The sequence below is a fragment of the Rattus norvegicus genome, chromosome 2 (genome assembly GCF_036323735.1).
Source record: "Rattus norvegicus strain BN/NHsdMcwi chromosome 2, GRCr8, whole genome shotgun sequence".
Classification (NCBI taxonomy): domain Eukaryota; kingdom Metazoa; phylum Chordata; class Mammalia; order Rodentia; family Muridae; genus Rattus; species Rattus norvegicus.
In genome coordinates this window covers 32,958,454-32,982,638 of record NC_086020.1, presented here as the reverse complement: position 1 = coordinate 32,982,638, position 24,185 = coordinate 32,958,454, and the positions used below count along the sequence as shown (strand labels likewise).

Below are 24,185 nucleotides of genomic sequence, written 5' to 3'. Positions count from 1 at the left end.
TTCTTCCATTCTTTTCTAAGGATTAATAAAACAAATGACAACTTAAAAAATTGTACATCTGTGTGTCCATTCCTGTGGAGGCCAGAAGAGGGTGGTGGATCTCCTGGGACAGAATTTACAGGCAGTTGTGAGCCACCCAGTGGGAGTGCTGGGAAAGGAACGTGGGCCCCCTGCAAGAGCAGCTAGTTCTTCTAACCACTGAGCCATCCCTCCACTGTCATCGGCGGATATCTTCTCTAGTGAGAGCAGACCATGGCGAAACTAAAACTGTGCCTGTGCAGAGGTAGCAGGCCTCTGTTTTATTTGAGGGGTGGGAGTGCTTAGTATTCTGTGGGTTGCACAGCGCCCTTGTGTGTGTGTCAGTTCTTAAGCAACATTATTAAGTTGGTTTTGTGTTTGTTTGTTTGTTTGTTTGTTTGGTTTTCGTTTTATTGTGGCTTCGGAGTGACTGTTTGAGATTGGGTCCATCTATGTCATTACTCCATAAGGGAATAGCAGGGTCCAGGTACCAGCAATAAGGAAGCCCAAGTGAGAACATTAGAACAGTCCCCAGTGTCTCCTCTGGTGGACTAACTCTCTCCCTACTCATCTCTAGGGGTTCTTTTTTTGTATATTCATGTTAGTCGGGCTTCTGTAGGAGAACAGAACAAATGGGTTGTGAGTGAATATTTATTAAGTCGGCTTATGCTCTAACAGTAGCAACAGTTGCCTGCTAACCAAGTAGCTGAGAACCCGACAGTTACTTTTTCCTTGAGGCTGGGTGCCTCAGTAGTCTGTCCCACAGTGGCTGTCTCTCACTAAGAAGGCCAAAACCCCTTCCACAAATCTCAGTCCACAAGGCTGGGTTTCTCAACAGCTTCAATGCAGTTTAGAAAGCCTAGGAGGGGCCGGCCTTCGAGCGACAGTGACGCAAGATGGCAGCCACCACAGGCTCGGGAGTAAAAGTCCCTCGAAATTTCCGACTGTTGGAAGAGCTGGAAGAAGGCCAGAAAGGAGTAGGCGACAGCACAGTTAGCTAGGGTCTGGAGGATGACGAGGACATGACGCTCACAAGATGGACAGGCGTGATAATTGGGCCTCCACGAACAATTTATGAAAACCGAATATACAGCCTTAAGATAGAGTGTGGGCCTAAGTATCCAGAAGCACCCCCATCTGTGAGATTTGTGACAAGAGTCAATATGAGTGGCGTGAGCAGTTCCAATGGAGTGGTGGATCCACGAGCCATGGCAGTGCTGGCAAAGTGGCAGAATTCCCACAGCATCAAAGTCATCCTGCAGGAACTAAGGCGCTTGATGATGTCAAAAGAGAACATGAAGCTGCCACAGCCACCAGAAGGACAGTGTTGCAGCAATTAGTCACCAAGGCCCCGGCCTCCCTTCCCCATCCAACCCAAGTCTTCATTTTCCACAGTAGTGAATTTTCTAGATCCATCTGTAGACCTCAAAGTACTGGAGAGGAAGCCCCACTCAGACTTCATCCTGAGACACTGCTCTGATACTAACTTCTTGTCCATTTGAAATACCTAAGTTGTGCTGTGCAACATCATCTGTCGAGTGTAACCGCTGTCTGCCTGGTTAAACTTCTGGGATCAAGAAGGTGTGTTGAAATCGGTTTCCTTTGGGAGCGGTGGGCACAGCTAACGCAACTGTGAACAGACACATCTCACACAATCACCTGCTGCTGGCACTCGGCCTGGGTCTGCCTTTGCCCGCCCTGCCCTACACCATAGCTGTGTGGTGGCCCTTAGAATAGATGGAGAGGCTTCAGGTAGCAGCCGTGGGACTGACCACCGCTGGGCTTGGGGCGCTTTGACTTCACTCCTGCTTTTTTTTTTTTTTTTTTTTTTTTTTGGTTCTTTTTTTCGGAGCTGGGGACCGAACCCAGGGCCTTGCGCTTCCTAGGTAAGTGCTCTACCACTGAGCTAAATCCCCAGCCTCACTCCTGCTTTCTTAAGTCTTAAGTGATTGCCCCATCCAAGCCATAGTCCCCACTCCTCCACTCCCACCCTTGGCCAAAGCTTAGATTGTAACCTCCCTTCCCTCTGAAATTGGCCGCGGGTGAGGAATTCAGGGCTTCCCATCTCCCCACCTTTATCAAGGGGTGCTGCTTTCCCCTTCTCAAGTCCCTTGTTGCCCGTCACCACCCAACACTTGCTGTGGCCAGAAGCCACCAGATGAGGTTGGAAGAGCCTGGCCTCCCTCACTTAGCTCCGGACCACACTCGTTCACTTGCCACCAGCCTGGGAAGGGAGCGCCGGGTCCTCGGCCCTGCCACCACCATCAGCCCTTGAGCTTTGAGCTCAGGTCTAGAGGTGAACAGAGCAGTCACCGGGCGACTCAGACGGGCCAGCGCTCAGGGTCCTTGAATATATGCCTAGAGAAAGGCCTTGCGGAGAGTCCTGGGTGCACATGGTTCTGAGTTGGTTCCTTTTCCCATAACTGCTTTGCTTTTACAAATTGAAGAGGTTTGAACAGGGCTCTCAGTCACCCTGGCCACCCATCGGGTCTGGTGTGGAGCCTGACAGCTGGAGCACGAGGCCCTGACCCTGCAGACTCGGGTTTCAGTGTTGCTCCTCAGACCCTCGGCAAGGACCCAGAGGAGCTCTGTGTCACCACGTTCGCAGATGTTTGCAGGTTGGTGGGCCTGGCTCCTGGCTCATTGCTACGCTCCCCACTCTGTTCAGGACCACTAAATGTTGAAATGTGGATGCATACTGAAATAAAGGCAATTCGTTGTGTTGAGAAAAAAAAAAAAAGAAAGCCTAGGAGGTTGCTTGAGAGCTGCTGATCCTTAGTCCACCAAGAAAGCCTAGAAACATCGGTTCTGTGTGGGACTACGTTCCACTTCACTGGGGAGCTTGACAGTGCTTACCCCATGTCGGGTGTTTGGTTTTAGGGAAGCGCTGAGACACCGCTCCGGGGGTGGGAAGATGCAGTGTAAGATAGGGGAGATCGAAATTGGGGTTCCCTGACTTCCGGGCCTCCAGTCGCTGCTGGAGAACCACGCAGAGAAGTCACAGAGAAGTCAGGAATGACGTGCCAGGGGACCTGGTGCAACAAGTCTGGGTCTGTTGGGGGCTTGAAGGCTGAGGACAGTGTCTAGCCCAGGGCCGGAGCTGGGACCTCCAGCTTAGCTCATCAGTGAAGGTAGCAGTGGTTGTCCGGGGGCCCACTGAGGCCTTCTATGGGAGATTCAGACTGCGGCTCTGTAGGCGAAGGCCTTCTCCATGCTCTCCCGTGGCTGTTTCAAGAGACAGTCCTCTGTTCCAAACTGTTTATTGGTTGTCCATCGTGGAAAATGGGTGCAAACCAACTTCTCAGGGTGGACCAGAGATTAAATACCGTTTGCAGGGAGGAACGTCCAGGAAGGGGAGCTTGTTGGCTCAACACTCAGGGCCTCTAGGTACTTCATTAGCAAGGAGAAATCTGTTGTGGGTGTTAGCATTCTGTCCAAGCTGCACCCCTACAGTTACCTGGCAACAGCCAAGTGTGCCTGAGACTGTTAAAGGGGCTGCTTGTCCCCTCCTCACCTTCTTGCTCTCGCTCTCTTGCTCTTTTCCCTTTGTCCCCTCTCTATCCATTCCCCTCCCCGCTTCTCTCCATGCGCTCATGGCGGCCTCTAACAATCTTCTACTTCTCTACTTCTTTCTCTTTCTCCGTCCTACCCTCTTAACTCCCCTCATACCATCCTGTGGCTGGTCCCTCAGGAGGAAGGGAATGGCTCAAAATGGACCCTCGGAGGCACCCCTTTCCCCCAGACTTCCATAGAACATATCCCCCCCTCTATTTATCCTTTTATAAACACAACACTGGGCCTACATGACCACAGGTCAGGTTTCCTTATGCAGGAAGTGTGGCACGTCTTCCAGGCCAGGAATCTGTTCCAGGGAGCAGGGAGCCAACTACCATCTCAGGTGTGTACCCAAAGCTTCCAGGGGCTCAGACCCGCTGTACCTTACCAAGTTTCCTGGTAAGGTCCACTGTCCCACGTTTCTGCTATCAGTGAAGGAATTAGAAGCAGAAGAAGCCAGGTTAAATCAACTCAGCGGCGAAAGGGAAGCCAGCTGAGCCAACGCCGAGCCATCCTCTTTCCGCACACACCTCGTTTCATCTGAGCTGGTACTAAAAAGTGACCCTCGCAATTGGAATGGGTCTTCTCGCATCCATCAAAGCAGTCGGGGCAGTTCTTCAGCTGAGCGTCCCAATTCAAGCGATTCTAATCGCTGGCAAGTCAGCATCAAATCCAACCATAGCAGACATCGCCTGGGATTGTACTGTATTCGTAGTTAATTTGGAGAGCTTACATTTTAAACTGCGAACACGGTAGAGTCTCTAATTAGACTTCCTTCCATGTCCTTCACTAGTTTTTAAAATATCTTTTCCATAAAAGTCTTGGATTAATTCCATTCTGAGGACAGTATACCTTGTTTAAGCTAACTAGGGCTGCATTGGGCACCAAGCTCCCAAAACAATGTACCTGCATCATGCACCCAAAACTACATTCAAGCTGTAGTCCTTTCTTCATATACTTTTAGGCTTTACTCTCTAGGTTCTTAGAAGGCAACTTGCTTATTTCTAATACTTTGGAGGTTAGTGTCTACCTCCAAAGTAATATATTTGCTTTAAAGTACCACTTTTGGTGTTTGTTAGCAAAAATAACAGCAGCCCGAATCTCCAATATCAGAGTGAGGTCGGATTTTTCCTGAATGTGTTTCTGCTAACAACAACAGAAAGATCTAGTCCTATTTCTTGTATTTCTAGTCCATATTCTAAGGCAGTCTCCACGGTTGGCATGCAAGGAGGAGAAACCATACACAGATATGATTGTGTGGGCAAGCTATGAAGAAACCCCGTCTTAATAGTTGGGACCTCGTGACACAAGTACTAGCCTAACTGTAAGGGAGGCTGAGAAAGTAACTATACTGATAAAAGTATTTCTCCTTCCCTCCCAGACAACCTTAACACACCTTAAGCTTGCGCTAAATAATTGTTTCCTATCTTTTAAAAAGTGTATTTCAAATCGTAGACTCCCTACATTTTCCAACTGTGGGCATTTCAGGCACGAGCAACGAAGGCCAGCTCCACAGGCCTGGAAACAAGACACTGTAGAGAGGCCACGGCACGAATGCCTACAGGGAGACATCGGCACCAGCTTCACCGGCTTCATACTTTACCAGGCTCAGGTCTGCCTGGAGTTATTCCCACACAAACCCAAAGGGAAAACCAAGAGCCCCGGGCTGGTGTATGGGGATGGCACTTACTGGTCTTTAAGTCTCATGATCATTTTAACAGCTGGACTTTCCTTTTTCTTTCTCTTTGTTTTGTTTTTCTCCTCATAAGCAGAGGGAGGAGAAGGGGTAGAGAAGGAAAGAGAGATGGAGGAGAATCTGTGTGGTCTTAAGGGTCCGTAGGAGGAGGCATCTGGAAAGGGAATTTGGGAAAAATTACATTTAATAAGCATTTATTTGCTATATTGTGGGCATATATTGGAAATTCTCTTCCTGCTTTCTAATGGGTTCTTTCAAGTCTGGGTATCACTGCGTAGCCTGGGTGAACTTGGAACTTGTTATGTAGCCCAGGCTAGACCCAAGTTCACAGAGATCTACCAGTCTCTGAGAGCTGGGTTTAAAAGAGTGCCCACTCATACCATCCTTCCAACAGGTCTTCTTTGCTACTCTAAGCAACAACTGATGGGATTTTCTTTTTAAAATGCTAATAAATATTTGTCTTATAAATATTTAAAATGCCCATTTGTCTATCCCATCCTTCCATATTTCACAAATCTTTGTTACTTACCCTGGGCCAGTACCAAGGCAGACTCCAGGAATACAGTAGAGAAGTTCACCTGCTATAAAGCAATCTTACGAAACAAGAATGCTCTGCTTGGAGGAAAGTGAAGATGAGCCCATGGGCAGAGAGAGACTCTCTGAAGCCCTGGGCTCCTTGTCCTTGGGATCTGTCTACACTGCTTCTTTCATCCACACCTTTGGTCTATCTCAGTCCCTAACATTTGTTGCCAAGCCTTGGCGTCTGAGAGCAGGTGGTGGAGACACATTTCAGGACAGACACCTCAGCACTGATGTCCTTGTGCACTCTACCCTTGGACTCCCACCTCTCCTGTGACAATACTCCCTGGTTCCCATTTCAGTCCCCCATAGCCAGTCTTGACTCCCATGAGGCCCTAAGTAGGGAGAATGTGAGAGTTCACTCTAGCTGCAAGAGGGACCCTGTTCCCAGGTCTGATCCAAAAGTGGCTTTGCACACAAACCTAGGTAAGAGTTTGGGTAAAAATGGCTGACCTGTGTGCACAGACTGCAGAAAACATGCACACCTACAGGCACATGTACATGTGCACACAGATACATGTACACAGATGGGCATCTAGATACATGCATGCACATATACACAGCTTCGATCCTCTGCCTACTCTGCCTGTTTTCCTAGAACACGTATATGCTGTCACCAAGGACAATTCCGTGTGGGACTGTCTGCTCTCTGGATGATTAAGACCATTAATAATTTACCCGACTCTATTACCCCTTTCATTATGATCATGATGCTAATGATGTCCCTCAGGAAAATGGAAAAAATAAGTCTGCTTCCAGTGCAGGCTCTGTGGAGACAGACTGTGTTTCATCAATAAATCAGATGTGGTGTTTTGCCTTGGATTCCTTTGAACTCTTCCTTCATAGAGGAGGCAGAAGTGGGTGTAATAGGATTAATGGAAGCAGGAAGAGAGTTCTGTTGGAATATCAGTATCCAATGGGCTACCAGTGTAACTACTGTTTAGCCTGACTGCCGCCTTCTTCTTCTTCTTCTTCTTCTTCTTCTTCTTCTTCTTCTTCTTCTTCTTCTTCTTCTTCTTCTTCTTCTTCTTCTTCTTCTTCTTCTTCTTCTTCTTCTTCTTCTTCTTCTTCCTCTTCCTCGTCTTCCTCTTCCTCTTCCTCTTCCTCTTCTTCCTCCTCCTCTTCCTCCTCTTCTTTCTACTTCTAATTCTTTCTCTTTTTCTCTTCTCTTCCTCCTTTCTTCTCCTTCTTCCTTCCCCTCCTCCTCTTCCCCCTCTTCCCCCTCTTCCCCCTCCTCCCCCTCCTCCCCCCTCCCCCTCCTCCTCCCCCTCCTCCTCCTCCTCTTGAGGCAGGGTCTTTCTAAGTAGCTCTGTATAGCTAGGAACATATTCTCTAGACCAGGCTGGTTCTGAACCTGAGATCCACCTGCCTCTGCCTCCTGAGTGCTGGAATTAAAGGTGTGCACCACCACCGCCACCTCTGAGATGTCTATTTAGTAGAGGTGGAGACTTTCTGGAAATGTGGCACCATGAACACGACAGAAGACTGCTGACGCTCTGCCTAGACTGCTCACTTGTGCCTCAGGAGGCAGCTTTCCTCCATTTGACCCGACTCCATTCACCTAGGGAGGACAGATGTAATGTAAGAGAGAACTTGGACATTATAAGTACTCGATATGAAGTAGTTATCTTGAAAACCACAGGTGTGTTCTGTAGCATTTAGAAAAGGGCTTTCACATGCATGTTCTCTGAGACGGCTCGCATGGACATGGTGAAGTGTAATTGGTGGTTTCACTAATGCAGCTGTGTTCACCATTCCTGCTTTCCTTGAAAGGAGTAGCTATGCAAATCTCGTATGCATACCCTGATTAGCGTGTACCTCCTGGATATGTACATCCTAGATCCACACAGGTAGGAGCTTCAGGCTAACTGCCTTAAAACTGTGACTTGTCCTGGGTCTGGTGTGCAATGATTGTCAGATCTTGATTTGTTTCAGGATTCTTCAACGGTTGTTTTGAATAACCAAAAGGACACATGATTTCAACAAAATTTGAATGACAAACATTTTCCTAGGTAATGAAAATTGCTTTCTTGTTTAGTTTTCCCAGTCTTAACATTGTGATTACTTTTTCACAAAAATTGAATAAAGGCAAAATGAGAATACAATTAGCTTGCTTTCTCATCCCTGTGGTCATGATATGTGACAAAAACAGCTTAGGGCAGTGCTCTGGGTAGTTTCTGTCAACTTGATGCATGCAGAGGGGGTCTCTGTGACCTTCACAAGCCTGCGAAGAGACGGTGTGCCAGAGGCAAGAAGGCAGTTTGGTTCAACATCACTAAGTAATCAGTGTCGGTTTAAACCAGTGGCATCTGACCCTTAGTAGTTTTAGGCATATTTAAGCGCAATACAATTTGGCGACTGTTTATTCTGATGATAATTAACTCAACCCTGTGTTCACAAGAAAGCACACATAAATCTCCGTGAGGAACAAAGGAATCTAAGTGCAGATCAGACATGACTATGCCGAAACTCTTTGTAGAATTCATAAGGATAGATTCTATAGTTTGACTGAGAAAAACAAGCTTTCTCTAAGGGGCCGGGTGAGGATCTGGTGCCAGAAAAGTCTTTAAGCACACAGATAGTACAAAGGTCACCAGGCTAGGTGACCACTCCCAGACTTCAGGTGGAAAACAGGTATTGTATTCTTTCCCTTGCAGGAACAACTTGGTGTGCCTAACAGTCCATTTTCTCCTAGTCTTTACCTGTGAGCACAAAGACCTCTGTGCCTCTGACAGCTAGGACTTAAAGCCACATGACCAGAGTCCAGACTGTGTGTTGTCAATGTGGGTTCTCTTTGTGACATTATGAATTCTGGAGGCAGGACTGAAGCAGAGGCCATGGAGGGGTGCTGCCTACTGGCTTGCTCCCCATAGCCTGCTAAGCCTGCTTTCTTATACAACTCAGGGCAGCACTGCCCACATGGCCTGGGTCATCTCATATCAAGAAAACACCCCAACAGACTTGTCTGTAGCCTATTTTGTTGAGGCAACTTCTCAGTTAAGTTTCATTTTTTCCAGATAACTTACAGTTGTGTCACGATAATCAGGGTATGCATTTACATACAAGGTTTTTTTTTTTGATGTGGATATACATTTCAATTTCTTTTAGTTGTATATATAGAATAAAAAGTACTGGATCACATGCATAGTTTATCTTATCGAGGGACAGTTTTTCAAAGTGGCTGCACCACTTTATAATCTGCCCACAATTGTAGTGACATAGAGTGACGGCTAAGCTGCTCTCTTCACCACGGCACCTATGACTGACATCAATCAATGAATGGTCCTTGAGGTTTCTAACTTCTACAGATCCTTGTCAAAGCTTGCTGACTTAGAACTAACAACAGCTATTAAAGTAACAGCAAGGTAGCATTTAATTATGATTTTACTTATATATTCTTGTTAACTGGAGATGTCGAACATCGTTTCCTATTAGTAGCCATTTATATATCTGGTGGGGTTTGTTATTTATTTGAGAAATGTTACAAGGAGCTTTTCTTTTCTTAACTATTCAATTAGTTATTTGTCTCAATTGCTAAGCGGCAACAATATATAATTTTCAATATTTTCTCCTTTTATCTGGCTTGCCTTTTTATTTATTTAGTTGATTGTGTCTTTGTAGTCTCAATGGTTTTTTTTTTTTTGTGTGTGTGTGTGTGTTAATGTTTTTAATTTTGAGGGGTCATATTTTAAAGATGATTGCATGTGAGACGGGCATTAACACAGAGATCCCCAGCTGTGTGGAAAGACTTTAGAGCACTTGGTCGTACATGGGATGGCTTCACCAAAGCTCTTACCTCAAGGCTCAGGGATCTGTAGAGGAGAGGAGGAAGAAAGATGGTTAAGAGTCAGTCAGAGGTGGTGGATGACTTCATGGGAACAGTGTCTTCCAGACACAGCAGGACTGGAGAACATACAGCTTCATAGAGACTGCGGTGGTTTGCACAAGACCTGCATAGGTTCAAGGCAGACAGGGCCCCAGCACAGAGATGGGAAATGGACGAGCCCCAGCCAAGAAGAAATGATGGCATTAAAAATGATAAATGGGGCATGCATGGGATAAAAGCACAGCACAGTTTTCATGTATGTGTATGTATGGTCAAAATTGTTAAGTGGTTTCTCTGCCTAGACTAACCATCTGTGGTGGTTTGAATGAAAATGACCTCTATAGGCTCATAGAGAGTAGCACTATTAAGAGGTGTGGCCTTATTGGAGTGGGTGTGGCCTTGTTGGAGTAGGTGTGGTCTTGTTGGAGGAAGTGTGTCACAGGGGTTGGACTTTAAGTCTTCAGATGCTGAAGCCAAGCCTATTGTCACTCTTCCTTTTGCCTTTGGGTCCAATGTAGAACTCTCAGCTACCCTAGCACCCTGTCTGTCCGCATGCTGCCCCGCTTCCTACCATGATAATGATGAACTCTAAGCCGGCCCCCAATTAAGTTTTCTTTTATAAGAGTTGCTGTGGTCATGGTGTGTCTTCACAGCAATAGACCTTTGACTGTGACAGCTTCCAAAGCAAGGGTGAGGGAAACATAAGAGGCATGGACTTCTCAAAGGGACAAGACAGAAGTATGGACTTCTCAAAGGGACTTGGGTGACGTATAGGAGAATTTTATTAGAACAAAATTAAATAACTCACTTGCCGTGACTCAGGGTGCTTTTGTTTGAAAATCAAGGCCTGGGGAGAGTTGAGGTCCCAGTCTCCCAGCATGAAGCCGCTTCAGAAAATCAATAGCATCTGTTTGTCATTGCATTTTACTGCCTCGATGACTGATTAGCTCAGCCTCGGAGACAAGATCCACAAACACGGAAAGTGGAAGAGACGGCCTCTGCATCTTTCCCCAGCAGTCAACCGTGCAGCAAACGAGTTTCGTGCCCTTTTCTCTGAGCAGTGAGTCCCTGGGGCCCCAGGAAGCAGATCGCTCCTGTAACTCCCCTGACACTGATGTCATCCAGGTTTCTGCTTCTCTTGATTAGACCGACAACAGTCAAACACTGCTCATTGGGACAGATATTGATTTTCATCAGGAAGTTCTGTCATCTGCAGTAATTACGATTGCCGTTTTAATTTATTAGATCAGGAAATCCAATACATTTTCCACGAGTCCTCGCCCTGTTTTTCTGTGTTTGTGTAGAATACTCTCACCAAGTAATTTCCGGAAATGGAGTTTGAAACGGGATTTAGCTGTGAAATGCATGCTGCTGCGTTTCTTGCTCCAGATGGTTGGTTTGAAACTACTCCTTTTAGCACTGCGGTCTTGGGCAAGCAACTTAAACGGTCTGCATAGGAAGTTCTGTGATTTTGTTTTCCCGTGGGTAAGGTGAGAAGGATTACTATCCTGGGTTTGAGGTCTCTTTAAGGCCTTCAAGTTACTTATCCACTAAATACTTAAAGCGTAAGAACGCAGAGTTGGCTGTCAATAAACTTCAGCCTTCATCGTCATGACCATTAACGAACGAGAACAGAGAAATTTATATGGACAAATGTTTTTCCAGCATGTGCATGTACTGTGTATGCACAGTGCACATAACTAATAGAAGAGGGCACAATAACCCCTGTAACGTGAGCTAGACACAGTTGTAAGCTCCGAATATGGGCTGGTAATCAAACCCAGATCCTAGAGTACCTTAACCACCAGGATATCTCTCTAGCCCTCGTATCTATGTGTCTTCCCTGATTCACTATTTTCTGACTTATTATTTAATTCCAAATAGTGTGGTTTTACCCTAGGTCTCTGGTTCCAAGCAATATCAGGCCAAAAAAAAAACAAAAAAACAAAAAAAAAAACAAAAAAAAAAAACAAAAAAAAAAACATCATGAACTTTACCAGCAAATAATAATACTAGAAAAAAAATCATTCTGAGTGAGGTAACCTAGACCCAGAAAGGTAAGTATGGTATGATGGTATGTACTCACTTATAAGTGACTATTAGCTATTAAGTAAATGGTATCTAAATTATAGTTGGTAGACCAGAGAGGTTAGGTAAAGAGGATGGGTCTAGGGGAACACAGAGATCTCCCTGGAAGGGGAAGTGTGATAGATTTTATGGGCAGACTGGCGGGGGTTGGAACAGGAGCAGGTATTGGGTTGGGGAAGATGGGGTGCAGGGAGAGAGCACAGGGAGGGATGGTTGGAATTAGCAGGGATCATTTGAGAGCAGTGTGGAAACCTAGTGCAGTGGAAACTTCCTGGAATCTACAAAGGTGGTCCTAGTGAGCACTCCTAGTAAGGGAGACATGGAGTCTCAAGGCCATCCCTTGTAGCAATGTGTGGCTTCCTGTGGCAGAACTAGGTTATATTCACTTAAGTTGGTGGCCAAATGGGTCCTGTGCAGATCCCCAAACAAGGCAGGCAGACAGTAGGACAGAGGGTTGCTCTCCACCAACTGACAGTAAGCCCTATTGCTGAGGACCACACACACACACACACACACACACACACACACACACACACACACATACTCACATACACATATACACATACACACACATTCACACACACATATACACACATACACACACACTCACACACACACTCACACATATACACACATACACACACTCACACACACACTCATCACACACTCACACACATGCACACACACACTCATACACACATACACACACACTCACACACATATACACATACACACACATTCACACACACTCACACCCACACATACACACATACACACACTCACACATATACACACATGCACACACACTCACACACACATACACATACACACATTCACACACACACATGCACACACACACTCATACACACATACACACACACTCACACACATATACACATACACACACATTCACACACACTCACACCCACACATACACACATACACACACTCACACATATACACACATGCACACACACTCACACACACATACACATACACACATTCACACACACTCACACACACACATACACACACACTCACACATATACACACATGCACACACACTCACACACACTCACACACACATACACATACACACATTCACACACACTCACACACACACATACACACACACTCACACATATACACACATGCACACACACTCACACACACTCACACACACATACACATACACACATTCACACATACTCACACACACATATACACACACATACACACACTCACACATATACACACTCACACACACACTCTCACACACATACACACACTCACACACACATACTCACACACACATACACATACACACTCACACATACACATACACACTCACACATACATATACACACACTCACTCACACACATACATACACACACTCACTCACACACACATACACATACACACTCACACATACATATACACACACTCACTCACACACACATACATACACACACACTCACTCACACACACATACACATACACACTCACACATACATATACACACACTCACTCACACACACATACATACACACACACTCACTCACACACACATACACACACATATACACACATACACACATACACTCACACACACATACTCACACACACATACACACACACACACACACACACACTCACTCACTCACACCATTGAACATGGGGAAGCCAAGCTGGTGTCTATGTGGAGTCCTCCCCCTACATTCTAGTCTCTTGAGGATGGGAAGGTACAGGCTGCTGAAAGAGAGACGTGGACACCAAATCAGCCACAAAACCTTTGACCTACAGTCCGTCCTGTTTGCAGAACATGCTATGGTACTGGGGGCACAGAATTTGTGGAAGTAGCCTGCCAATATCTGATTGGACCTAAGGCCCACTCCATGAAAAGGAACTCTAAGTTTACATAGAGTGTCCAGAATCTACTCACCTTCCCCTCTAGAAAGCAGCTGCTTCTTATTCTTGAAGGAAGGAGAGGTTTGCCCACAACTTTGGGTTGTCTTACACTGCTAGAGCTTGCTGTCAGAAAAGACGCTCTTGTGCAAGCACTGGCTGAATGCTGTCAATCGGTCAGAGCCATGGGCATAGCAGCTAAGTCCAGGGACAGCTCAGCTTTTGCATTCAAGATTTACAAGTGTGTTTGTTGCCTTACTCGACCGCATTTCTGTCTTCTATCCACTTCTATCTTCCTGGGGGAATGCCATTCCAGCTGGAGTTATTCTTGGTGAAGTTGTGTGTGTGTGTCTGTGGGGCTTAAATCTCTGTTATAAAGCTTTGGGCCTTGTGTAACTCCTAAGGAAAATGCTCGTCTGTTTTAAAGGAGTCACTTACATGGCTGGGTGCTGACAGAGAGTGTTGGCCTTCTTCCTGTGGACTGAGGTTCCCGAGTCAGTTCACTTTGCAAAGGTCATGTTTGGGTTTGTCCTGTGGGTGTACAGACAGTCAGGGTCTGGACAGGGGTCTACTTTATACACTGCTTCTTGTAGTGTGCTTTTGGTGAGCTCCACGCAGGGTGAACTTGGAGTTGACCCAGAGTCAGTCAGTCAGTCTGTCTGTCTCTCTCCCTCTCTCTCTCCCCTCTTTTTCTCCCCTCTCCTCTCTCTCTCTGTTTCTCTCTCTGTGTCTCTGTCTCTCTTTGTCTTTCTCTGTCTGTGTCTCTGTCTCTCTGTCTCTCTCTGCTCTGTCTCTCTCTGTGTGTCTCTGTGTCTCTGTCTCTCTTTGTCTCTCTTTGTCTCTCTCTGTCTGTGTCTCTGTCTGTGTCTGTCTCTCTCTCTCTCTCTCTCTCTCTCTCTCTGTCTCTCTCTCTCTCTCTGTCTCTCTCTCTCTCTCTGAGAAATTTGCCAGAATCAAACTGACACTACTTTAAAGTGAACTTCTCTGGCTCCCTTTAAAAATCTCTCACCTTTCTGATTCTGTTTCTTAACAATGTATTTAGGTATGCACTTTTCTTTTTGTCTTTTGGAAACACGGAGTGTATCTTAAATTTATATCTATCAGAGTCTGGAAAATGGCCAGCCTTTACCTGTCAAATGCTGCTACTTCTGCCTCCTTTACTGAGACTCATCTTAGACACAGGGTTAGTCACGTTGTGGTCGTTCGTTTTCTGATTGGTTGATATACTCAGGGCCTTCCTAGGCTTGGATAAACTGTCCTTTTGAGGCCTAGCCAACGTGCAGAGGCAGCGAGCAGCCCAGCTAGGATGTGTGCAGACTCACCCAAATACAACCCGCACTTGGTCACCTCTCTGGTGAGGCTCTTACATTCAGGGCCAATATCTCAGAGTTGTTACTAGGTACTAAGTGGTTGGAGATTATTCTGCTAATCTGTCCTATTATTTCCTACCTCACCTATCTATTCTTCCCCAGGGAAGCTTCAATAAACACCCATGTTGGTTTGCTCCCCTCTGCCTTCTGACGAACCTAGGGCTTGCCTAGGGTGGTCTGGGTGACCCTGCACAGCAGTCTTTGTTTCTAGGACAATTGAGTAGTTGGCTGCCTTCCTCCATGACAGTCTTTTCTGTGTCTTCATGTTTCATCATAATCAGGGCGTCAGTCTTACTCTCCCAGCGTTCCCGACCCTCTCGTACCCCTCCCCCATCCTTCTTTCATCTCTGTGAGGCAGACTGAATGTGTCACCCACCCAACCTTCCACTTCAATCATCCCCACTCGATTTTTACAAATCTGCTCAAGTCATTTCCAAATGCCTTCTTACAGTGTCTTGGCTTCTGTCTCTCGTCAGAAGCTTATTATTTATTTTAAACCTTTTCTGTGAAGCTCCTCTGTGGCTGGAACCCGAGAGTTCTAATATTTGCATCCTATAAATGGCTGAGCCTGATTATTGTTGCAGGTGGCACTTACACATAAGTGTCTTAACCTCTTAAGTTCTGGATTAACTCCATTAGCTTGATCTCAGAGGAGCTCAGTCACACAGACTGTGTTCAGGGCTTCTCCAGCCAATGCTAGCAAATTCTCCTCTCATGGTTGCATCCTGAAATGTCAGACTTAATAATGTTGTATTGCACCAGGCATGATGGTGGCATGCGTCTTTAATCCTAGCACTTGGGAGGCAGAGGTAGGCAGATCTCTCTGAGTTCCAGGCCAACCTGGTCTACAGAGTGAGACCTTTCTCACAAAAGAATCACTGGAGGGAGCTTAGTGGGTGTGCCTTAAGTCACGCTTCTTTCGTAGGAGAAACACTATATGATCAGGACAGCTGCAAAGACATGGGGATGCATGTTTAGGCTTAATGATAATTGCAAGGAAGTTGTCAGTTGTAAGAGGAAGAGTGCTGCTCTGTCTGTCTTCTACCTGACAGCCTCTACTTCTAAGTCATCTCTCAGAGGTAACAAGGGGCAGAAGACTGCGTAGCCCACTGATAGAGCACAGTATCGGAAGTGGTGGGTAGGGCAGCCATCTTCAGTCAGTTCTACCACATCTCTTGGGTTTCTGTTCTGTAGGACTGTTTAAATTAGCAGGTTTCTCTTCCATGTCAAGTCTAAGGAACTGTAGGGTTGAACTCTGGGTGGTCACGTTTGTCTGTTTAGCCTTCTCTATAAGTGCATGCGAGCTTGCTAGTCCCTTGAGGGTTTGGAGGAAATAGTAAGACATGTCAGGGCTGCAGGAGAATCTGCTTGCTCTAACTCAGCATTAAAAAGAAGTCAAATTATGATTTAACTTAAAATTATATTCAATTTATATGTTCGTATGTGCCTCTGTGTACGGGTTTGTGCACATGGGTGCAGTACTGGCAGAGGTCAGAAGAGGGCAGCAGATCCTTTGGAACCTGAGTAGCAGCCAGGTGCTTGCCTGCTGCTGTGAATGCTGGGAACTGAAGTTGGGTCACGTGCGAGAGCGAGCGGTGTGCACTCTTAGCTCCGAGCCATCTCTAGGCCCTCTAACTCAGCAAAAGTAGATCTCTTTTTGGAACATCAGGCGTTAGAAAGCCTTTAACAAAAATGCTTTCAAATTTTTTAATTCTGTCATTGCTTCCAGTTGTCTGGAAGCTTGCTCCAAGGGACAGCTGTGGTGACAGGGCACAGTGCACCATCCTGGGTCTTTGACCGTGTGAGCAGGGACAGAGTGGCAGATGTGCCCTCAACCTCTTTGTAATGATCAGGGGAAGCGAGCGCTTATGCGGTTTCGCCTCCCAGTGGCAGCTGCGGCTGCAGGAGGAAGAGGAGGAGCAGGGAGGAGGAGGAACCAAGAGAGCGAGCTGCTGGAGCGAGGGCGTGGGATTTGGAATGCCGCACTGAGTTCCTCATGCAGTGTCCATGTTGCTTTCAGTAATAGTTTGTTGTGATTCAAAGATGGCGTAATTTTATCTAAGAATCAGCTTACCTTAAATGACTTGGAACCGGATGACGAGCAGAACAGCACAAGTTTAAAAAAAAAACGGGAGGGGGGTGTTGGGGGGGGCAGAGACTGAACTTTCCCCACCTTTTGGGTAGGCGTAGGCCTTACCATCCATTTGCTCTTTAGCCATGAGTCTCTCCATAGATGCCTGACTCACAAAACACGGTGACGGCGTTGATGGAGGAGCACCGCTGTGCTTGGTAATCTGCTAATAATGCCTGGCTTTAAAAAAAACAAAAAACAAAAAACAAAAAACAAAACTGCCCTATGCAAATTACTGATCACCGGAAGAAAGAGAGCTCCAGTATTGTTTTGTGTTGAACAGTATCTCCTATGTTTCCGTGTGATCCCAGACCACAGAGCTAACAGGCTCGTGGGTGTCCATAATTCTCTGAGCTGCCTGCAGTGACCTGCCGCTGTTTCTGAGGGGAAGAAACCATACTGGGCTAATGAGAACAGGATGTGCCATGCAGGACTGCAATGAAGTACTGCCAGGTCCTCTCATTAGGGACGCCTCAGCCTGCCCTTTGCTCGGAGGAAGCCAGTGTTCTCACCTACCAAAGAACAAGGTAAAACAGAAAAAGAACGAAGTCCTAGAGTGACCTGGGAACAGAATCAGGGCTGGGACTCTGAGCTCATGACTGTCTCGTGCTTCCCAATGGTTGGCAGCTGTTTACCTGTGGGTAGTGGGTGTCGTGTACTCTGTATCACTTGAATCTCTTTCCTCACTAAGAAATCTCTTGGCCCAAGCAACTCAGAAAAGTAATTGCCCCATCTTTGGTCAGGATGCTTGTGACAATGCTTAGAGTAGGTATAATTTTGTATGATTTTTCAAGGCAGTTAGATGTTGCCTTGGGCCTTGTTGCCCAGATCTCTGTGTGGTAGTATATTTTACCCACTTAGGGGTTATGGGGGCAACACATTAGTAATAGCAGATCGGCACCCAGCATCTGCAGCAGACAGGAGGCCACTGTTGGAAGTGCCCACCAGCATCCTCCTGTGGGAGGAGTCCCAATGTCATATCGCATAGAGTTTTTGAACTGATGTCTGACCAGTGCGCTCTACTCTCCTAGAATAGAATGGCGAAGGGCGGCAGGAGAAGCTGAGGTGTGAGGAAAATTACTTGTCTACGTGAAGCAGCGTCAGTAGAGGCAGACAGGCCATTTTCTCTAAGCTGCACCCATCATGAATCCCAATGGAGAGATGGAAACAGGGCCATAGCTTTGCTATGGTCAAAAATTATATTCTTCCTATATTGTCAGTCATCAGTGTAGTGTCTTGCTTGGGACAGTGGTGACAGAGGACCTGGGGCTCAACTAACTTGTCTTGAAGTTATTTGCAAACATGGCTGGCCGAACACAGTGTCCTGCACCCACCAGGCTTGACCCAATAACCATCTAACCTTAGGGACTTGCCCGCAAGCCTAGCTATAAAGGGTTGTTTCCTTTTCTGCTTAGTTCATCAAGACTGGACTTTGGCGTTGTTCTGTGGGATTTTCAAAAAGAACCCTCTTTTATTTTCTTCTGGGTTTTCAAGACAGTGTTCCTCTGTGTAATATCCCTGACTGTCCTGGAACTTGCTCTGTAGACCAGGCTGGCCTTGAACTCCCAGAGATCCACGCACCTCTGCCTCTCAAGTGCTGGGTATGGGATGCCACTGTCCAGCTAGGAGAGTCCTCTTAGAAACCATTTATTTTCAAAAGCTGACATCAAGAAGTTGTGCCCTGGGTAATGGATGCCGCATAGCTCTTTTCTAAGATCCCCGGTCATTTATTACAAACCAGGCTGCAGGCAGCATGGGTTTACCATAGCCCCGGAAGCTTGCTCCAGCTTTCCTGCTTATTCATTGGTGGGATCATTAGGGGCTTAGGAACAACAGATGATGGGCTTTGTGGGGAGGATGTGGTAGGAGGGAGAAGAGAGGACATTTGTTATGTCTGAGTTCCAGCAAGCAGCTTCGTGCAGCCTGGAGACAGCTGTCATATTTACTCTATTATGAGTCTGAGTTTTTCTCTGTTGACTTATAATTGAGACAGATGGGTTGATGTGTCTGTTTCCATCATTTAATAAGCAGCAAAATGACACCATTTTGGTAGAGGTCTCGAGGCGTGCAGAGAGACTGGTGGGGGACAGTACCAAGGAGCAGAGTGTGAGCTATCTTTGCTGTGGCTTCAAGCCTCTGCCGTATTTTGAACCCCCAAAGCAGAGGGGAAGGGGGCCACAGAACAGAATAAACCAGATGGGGAGTCCTGGGATGGAGAAGGGATACCAATCAAGGCCGATGGGCTGGAAGCATTAAACTCCCAAGACAAAGGACATTCTGCCACATCTGGTCTTGCTGCCAGCCTTGTGTAAGGTATCCCTCATCGGAGCATCCAAGACATGGCTGTGGTTGCAGTTACGTGTCTAAGGCACAAATCAGAGATTTGCTTGAATCAATTTAGGGGGGGAAAGGCCAACCCCAAGAGGACATCAGCAGGAGATGGCTGAGAGAGACCTGGCCTCCAAACATTAGGATGTGGCAGGGGCTGGGTGAAGTGAAGTCTTAATTGGGAACTGGGGGCTTCAATGTCAAATCTGAGTCATGTAGTTATACGTGTGGGAGATGAGGTGACACAGTTTGCTGTTTCTCTGGGCTCCAACACAGGTTGCAGACCTTTCTCAAGGACTGACTGGGGAGCTCCTGTGTCCTTTGCAACCCACAGTCTCATGGCTTGTGACCGAGCTTACAGGGTCCAGCCATCAGCCACATACATAAGATGAAGAAACAGAAGAAAGAATACCGCCTTCCCATAATCCACTTCTCTCCACTGATCACTCCTCACTGAAGGCCTTTTTCCTCCAGCTCTAGGTCTCCCAACTGTAAGTATTACAGCTCAGTGGGGAAAGATTTCTCCGACAGAAGTGCTGCAGCTCTGAAGTAAATGGTATCCTGGCCATTGGGAGCCAAGGAATAGCACAAAGTCACTCCACATAACAAATGTCACACAAGAGATTTATAGGAAGAGACACAAAAGAGTGGCTGGCTCTGCTCAGGTGAGAAGCAGCAGAGAACTGAGCAGGAGATAGGAGATTACACAAACACACACACATGCACACACACAGATACATACACACACACATAGACACAAACAGACACACACACACACACACACACACACACACACACACACGTATATGTGGGACAAGCCCCAGGGATTGGCAGGCTTTTGAGCTCAGGGGTTGGTGGATTGGCTTTTAAAGCTCACAGATTTGGTGGGCTTTGCAATTCGGAAGTGAGCTCAGGCCTTTTTACCCTACAACAACCTCACTCTTACCTTTCTTAAGGCCTGTTCTCTTGGCACATCTAGTGCCTTTCTGCACTTCTCATGGCTTGCTAGAACCTTCTCTGGACCTCCTTATGCCTCCTGCCTGAGATGTAGCCATAAGCTCTGTTCTGTGTACACATCTCATCTCCTGTCATCTGGCCTTACCATCAGCTCCCACAACAATACAAAATAGCATAGAAGGTGTGGCTTGCAGGCTTGAAGTAGTCAGATTCTGGTTGTGATCTTCTTTCTGGCTTGTAGAGGTTCATTCTTATCATTTTATTCCTATTCCCTCACATCTCAGAGGGATGGGGATAGGTGGGAGAGATAGGACAAGCTCTCTGGTGCCTCTTATAGGGGCCAAATCCCATCATCTGATGATCGCCCTCACGATCTCTTAGAAGCTCCAAATTCAATATGATCACACTGCGGGCTTCAGCACATGGCCCTGGGAGGGGGACCACTTCTCTCCCTTTGGTGAGCTAGTCTGGTCTTACTTCCTCAGGAGGGGTATCTGGAAAATTCTTTGCTGTCATCTCAAGGACTCACTGTCATTACTGCACACACAGCATGCTCAAAGCACACTGTTGAGCGCTGTGTTATTCTTGACTGTCACCTTGACTACATCTCAGATTCACTAAAGCCCAAGTGGCTACACCCCACTATGAGGGGTTTCTCCTAACTAAAGCATTTGAAGTGGAAAGACCCACTAGGCCACACCTCCTGCTGGCAGCCTATAGAAAGGACATGGGGAAAGGAGTCTGTCTCTTTATCTGTTTGATCCCACTGGCAAACACATCCCTTCACTGGCGTTACACCCTGCTCTTTCCGGCATCTACTGAAGACCAGCTGAGACACCCAGCCTGGTGGACTGAACAACTACTGGATTCTTGGACTTTCTGTGGGCAGACAGCCATTGGTGGACTATCTGGACCACAGCCTGTGAGCCACTGTAATATCTCTCTCTAGAGAGATTCATTCCATGCCTTCTCCACCTCTAGGAAGTCCTGACTAACACAGTTACAATTGATTTAGGTTGTTACTGATTCCTGATAAAACCAGCAGCTGTGTTTAATGATCAATCTCTTTTCTTCTTTGAACAGCTTATGTAGAGGAAGAAAAGAGCAGGCATGTGGCTTTTGCTGGACAAGATAACTAATTTATTGTCTGGCAATTTTCTGTCTGTAAAACACAGACACGGGGCAATATGCTAACCCCGGGACTGGGTTGGGTAAGAGTTTAATTTAGATTGCGGCATCAGACTATGTTTGCAATTTGAAAATTGGCTGCCCTTTGAGACCCTTAAACAAGAATAAATCTCAAAATTCAACAATAAGACAAGCAACTTGGAAGAAAAGAAATGGCAAAGGACTAAGTAGGTAATTCACAAGAGTGTGAAAGGAAAATATCTGGAAACACGGGGGGACGGTGACCATCACTGGAAACAAGGGGGATGGTGGCCATCAGTGGAAATGTGGGGGAATAGTGGCCATCACTGGGAACATGGGGGGACAGTGGCCATCACTGGGAATATAGGAATCAGAAACGAAAGGAGACTAAGAAAGATCTTTCCATAGACTGGAGGTATGAACAGGTAGGGTAAGAAATGTAAAATGGTCAATAAATATAAAAAGATGCTCATTATCTGGAAACAACACATAAACATGACCTAAACATTCATCGATAGAGGAATGCTTGAGTAAGTTCTTCACTGATTGATGATAATCGATGTGTTGGTAAGTCAGTGTGGAAATGAACATCTATACATCTGTCTGTCTGTCTGTCTGTCCATCCATCTATCTATCTATCTATCTATCTATCTATCTATCTATCTATCTATCTATCTATCCATCCATTTATCTCTCTATCTCTCTATGTATCTATCCATCCATTTATCTCTCTATCTCTCTATCTATCTATCCATCCATCCATCCATCCATCTATCCATCCATCCATATGTGTGCATATTGCTGCTGGTATTAGAAAATTTTACTATATTCTGTAGGACAATTTATCAGTACTTACTAAGATTTTTTCACTATATATTCAGAATTTTTATTTTCTGTTTTTTAAAAAAATATTTATGTATGTGAATACATAGTTGTTCTCTTCAGGCCAGAAGAGGGTGCCAGACCCCATTACAGATGGTTGTGAGCCACTGTGTTGTTGCTGGGAATTGACCTCTGGAAGAGCAGTCAGTGCTCTTAACTGCTGAGCCGTCTCTCCAGCCCCCATTTTCTATTTTTCTAAAGGAATTTCACAGGCGAGTAGTATAGTTACACCATTTCCATCTTTTGTCCAACTCGTGTGTCCCCAGCTCTTGTGACCTCTTCTTTTCTCCATCTGGCATGTCAACTGTGTGTGTGTTTGTGTGAGTGTGTGTCTATGTGTGTGTGTCTGTGTGTGTGTGTCTGTGTGTGCATGTGTATGTGTGTGTGTCTGTGTATATATGTGTGTATGTGTGTAAGTGTGAGTCTGTGTCTGTGTATATGTGTGTATGTGTGTGAGTGTGTGTCTATGTGTGTGTGTCTGTGTGTGTGTCTGTGTGTGCATGTGTATGTGTGTGTGTCTGTGTATATATGTGTGTATGTGTGTAAGTGTGAGTCTGTGTCTGTGTATATGTGTGTATGTGTGTGAGTGTGTGTGTCTGTGTGTGAGTGTGTGTGTGTCTGTGTGTGCATGTGTATGTGTGTGTGTCTGTGTAATATGTGTGTATGTGTGTAAGTGTGAGTCTGTGTCTGTGTGTGTCTGTGTGTGTCTGTGTATATGTGTGTATGTGTGTGAGTGTGTGTGTGTCTGTGTGTGCATGTGTATGTGTGTGTGTCTGTGTATATATGTGTGTATGTGTGTAAGTGTGAGTCTGTGTCTGTGTGTGTCTGTGTATATGTGTGTATGTGTGTGAGTGTGTGTGTCTGTGTGTGCATGTGTATGTGTGTGTCTGTGTATATATGTGTATATGTGTGTAAGTGTGAGTCTGTGTCTGTGTGTGTCTGTGTATATGTGTGTATGTGTGTGAGTGTGTGTCTGTGTGTCTGTGTGTGAGTGTGTGTCTGTGTGTCTGTGTGTGCATGTGTATGTGTGTGTGTCTGTGTATATATGTGTGTATGTGTGTAAGTGTGAGTCTGTGTCTGTGTGTGTCTGTGTATATGTGTGTATGTGTGTGAGTGTGTGTCTGTGTGTCTATGTGTGTGAGTGTGTGTCTGTGTGTCTGTGTGTGCATGTGTATGTGTGTGTGTCTGTGTATATATGTGTGTATGTGTGTAAGTGTGAGTCTGTGTCTGTGTGTGTCTGTGTATATGTGTGCATGTGTATGTGTGTGTGTCTGTGTATATATGTGTGTATGTGTGTAAGTGTGAGTCTGTGTCTGTGTGTGTCTGTGTATATGTGTGTATGTGTGTGAGTGTGTGTCTGTGTGTCTATGTGTGTGAGTGTGTGTCTGTGTGTGCATGTGTATGTGTGTGTGTCTGTGTATATATGTGTGTATGTGTGTAAGTGTGAGTCTGTGTCTGTGTGTGTCTGTGTATATGTGTGTATGTGTGTGTGAGTCTGTGTCTGTGTGTGTCTGTGTATATATGTGTGTATGTGTGAGTCTGTGTCTGTGTGTGTATGTGTATGTGTGTGAGTCTGTGTTTGTGTGTCTATGTGTGTGAGTGTGTGTGTGAGTCTGTGTCTGTGTGTCTATGTGTGTGAGTGTGTGTGTGTGTGTGTGCGCGTGTGTAAGGGATCGGCATCATCTCAGGACCCCCAAGAC

The 24,185-nt window shown here is 46.0% G+C and overlaps 1 protein-coding gene across 1 annotated transcript; it reads left to right on the top strand.

Annotated features, from left to right (window-relative positions):
* The first annotated feature begins 885 nt into the window (after positions 1 to 885).
* Positions 886 to 1,820, top strand: Ube2v1-ps20 (ubiquitin conjugating enzyme E2 V1, pseudogene 20). The gene has a single exon (XM_063282759.1). The coding sequence runs from the start codon at positions 1,041 to 1,043 to the stop codon at positions 1,356 to 1,358; it is 318 nt and encodes a 105-aa protein (XP_063138829.1). The 5' UTR covers positions 886 to 1,040; the 3' UTR covers positions 1,359 to 1,820.
* The last annotated feature ends 22,365 nt before the right edge of the window (positions 1,821 to 24,185 follow it).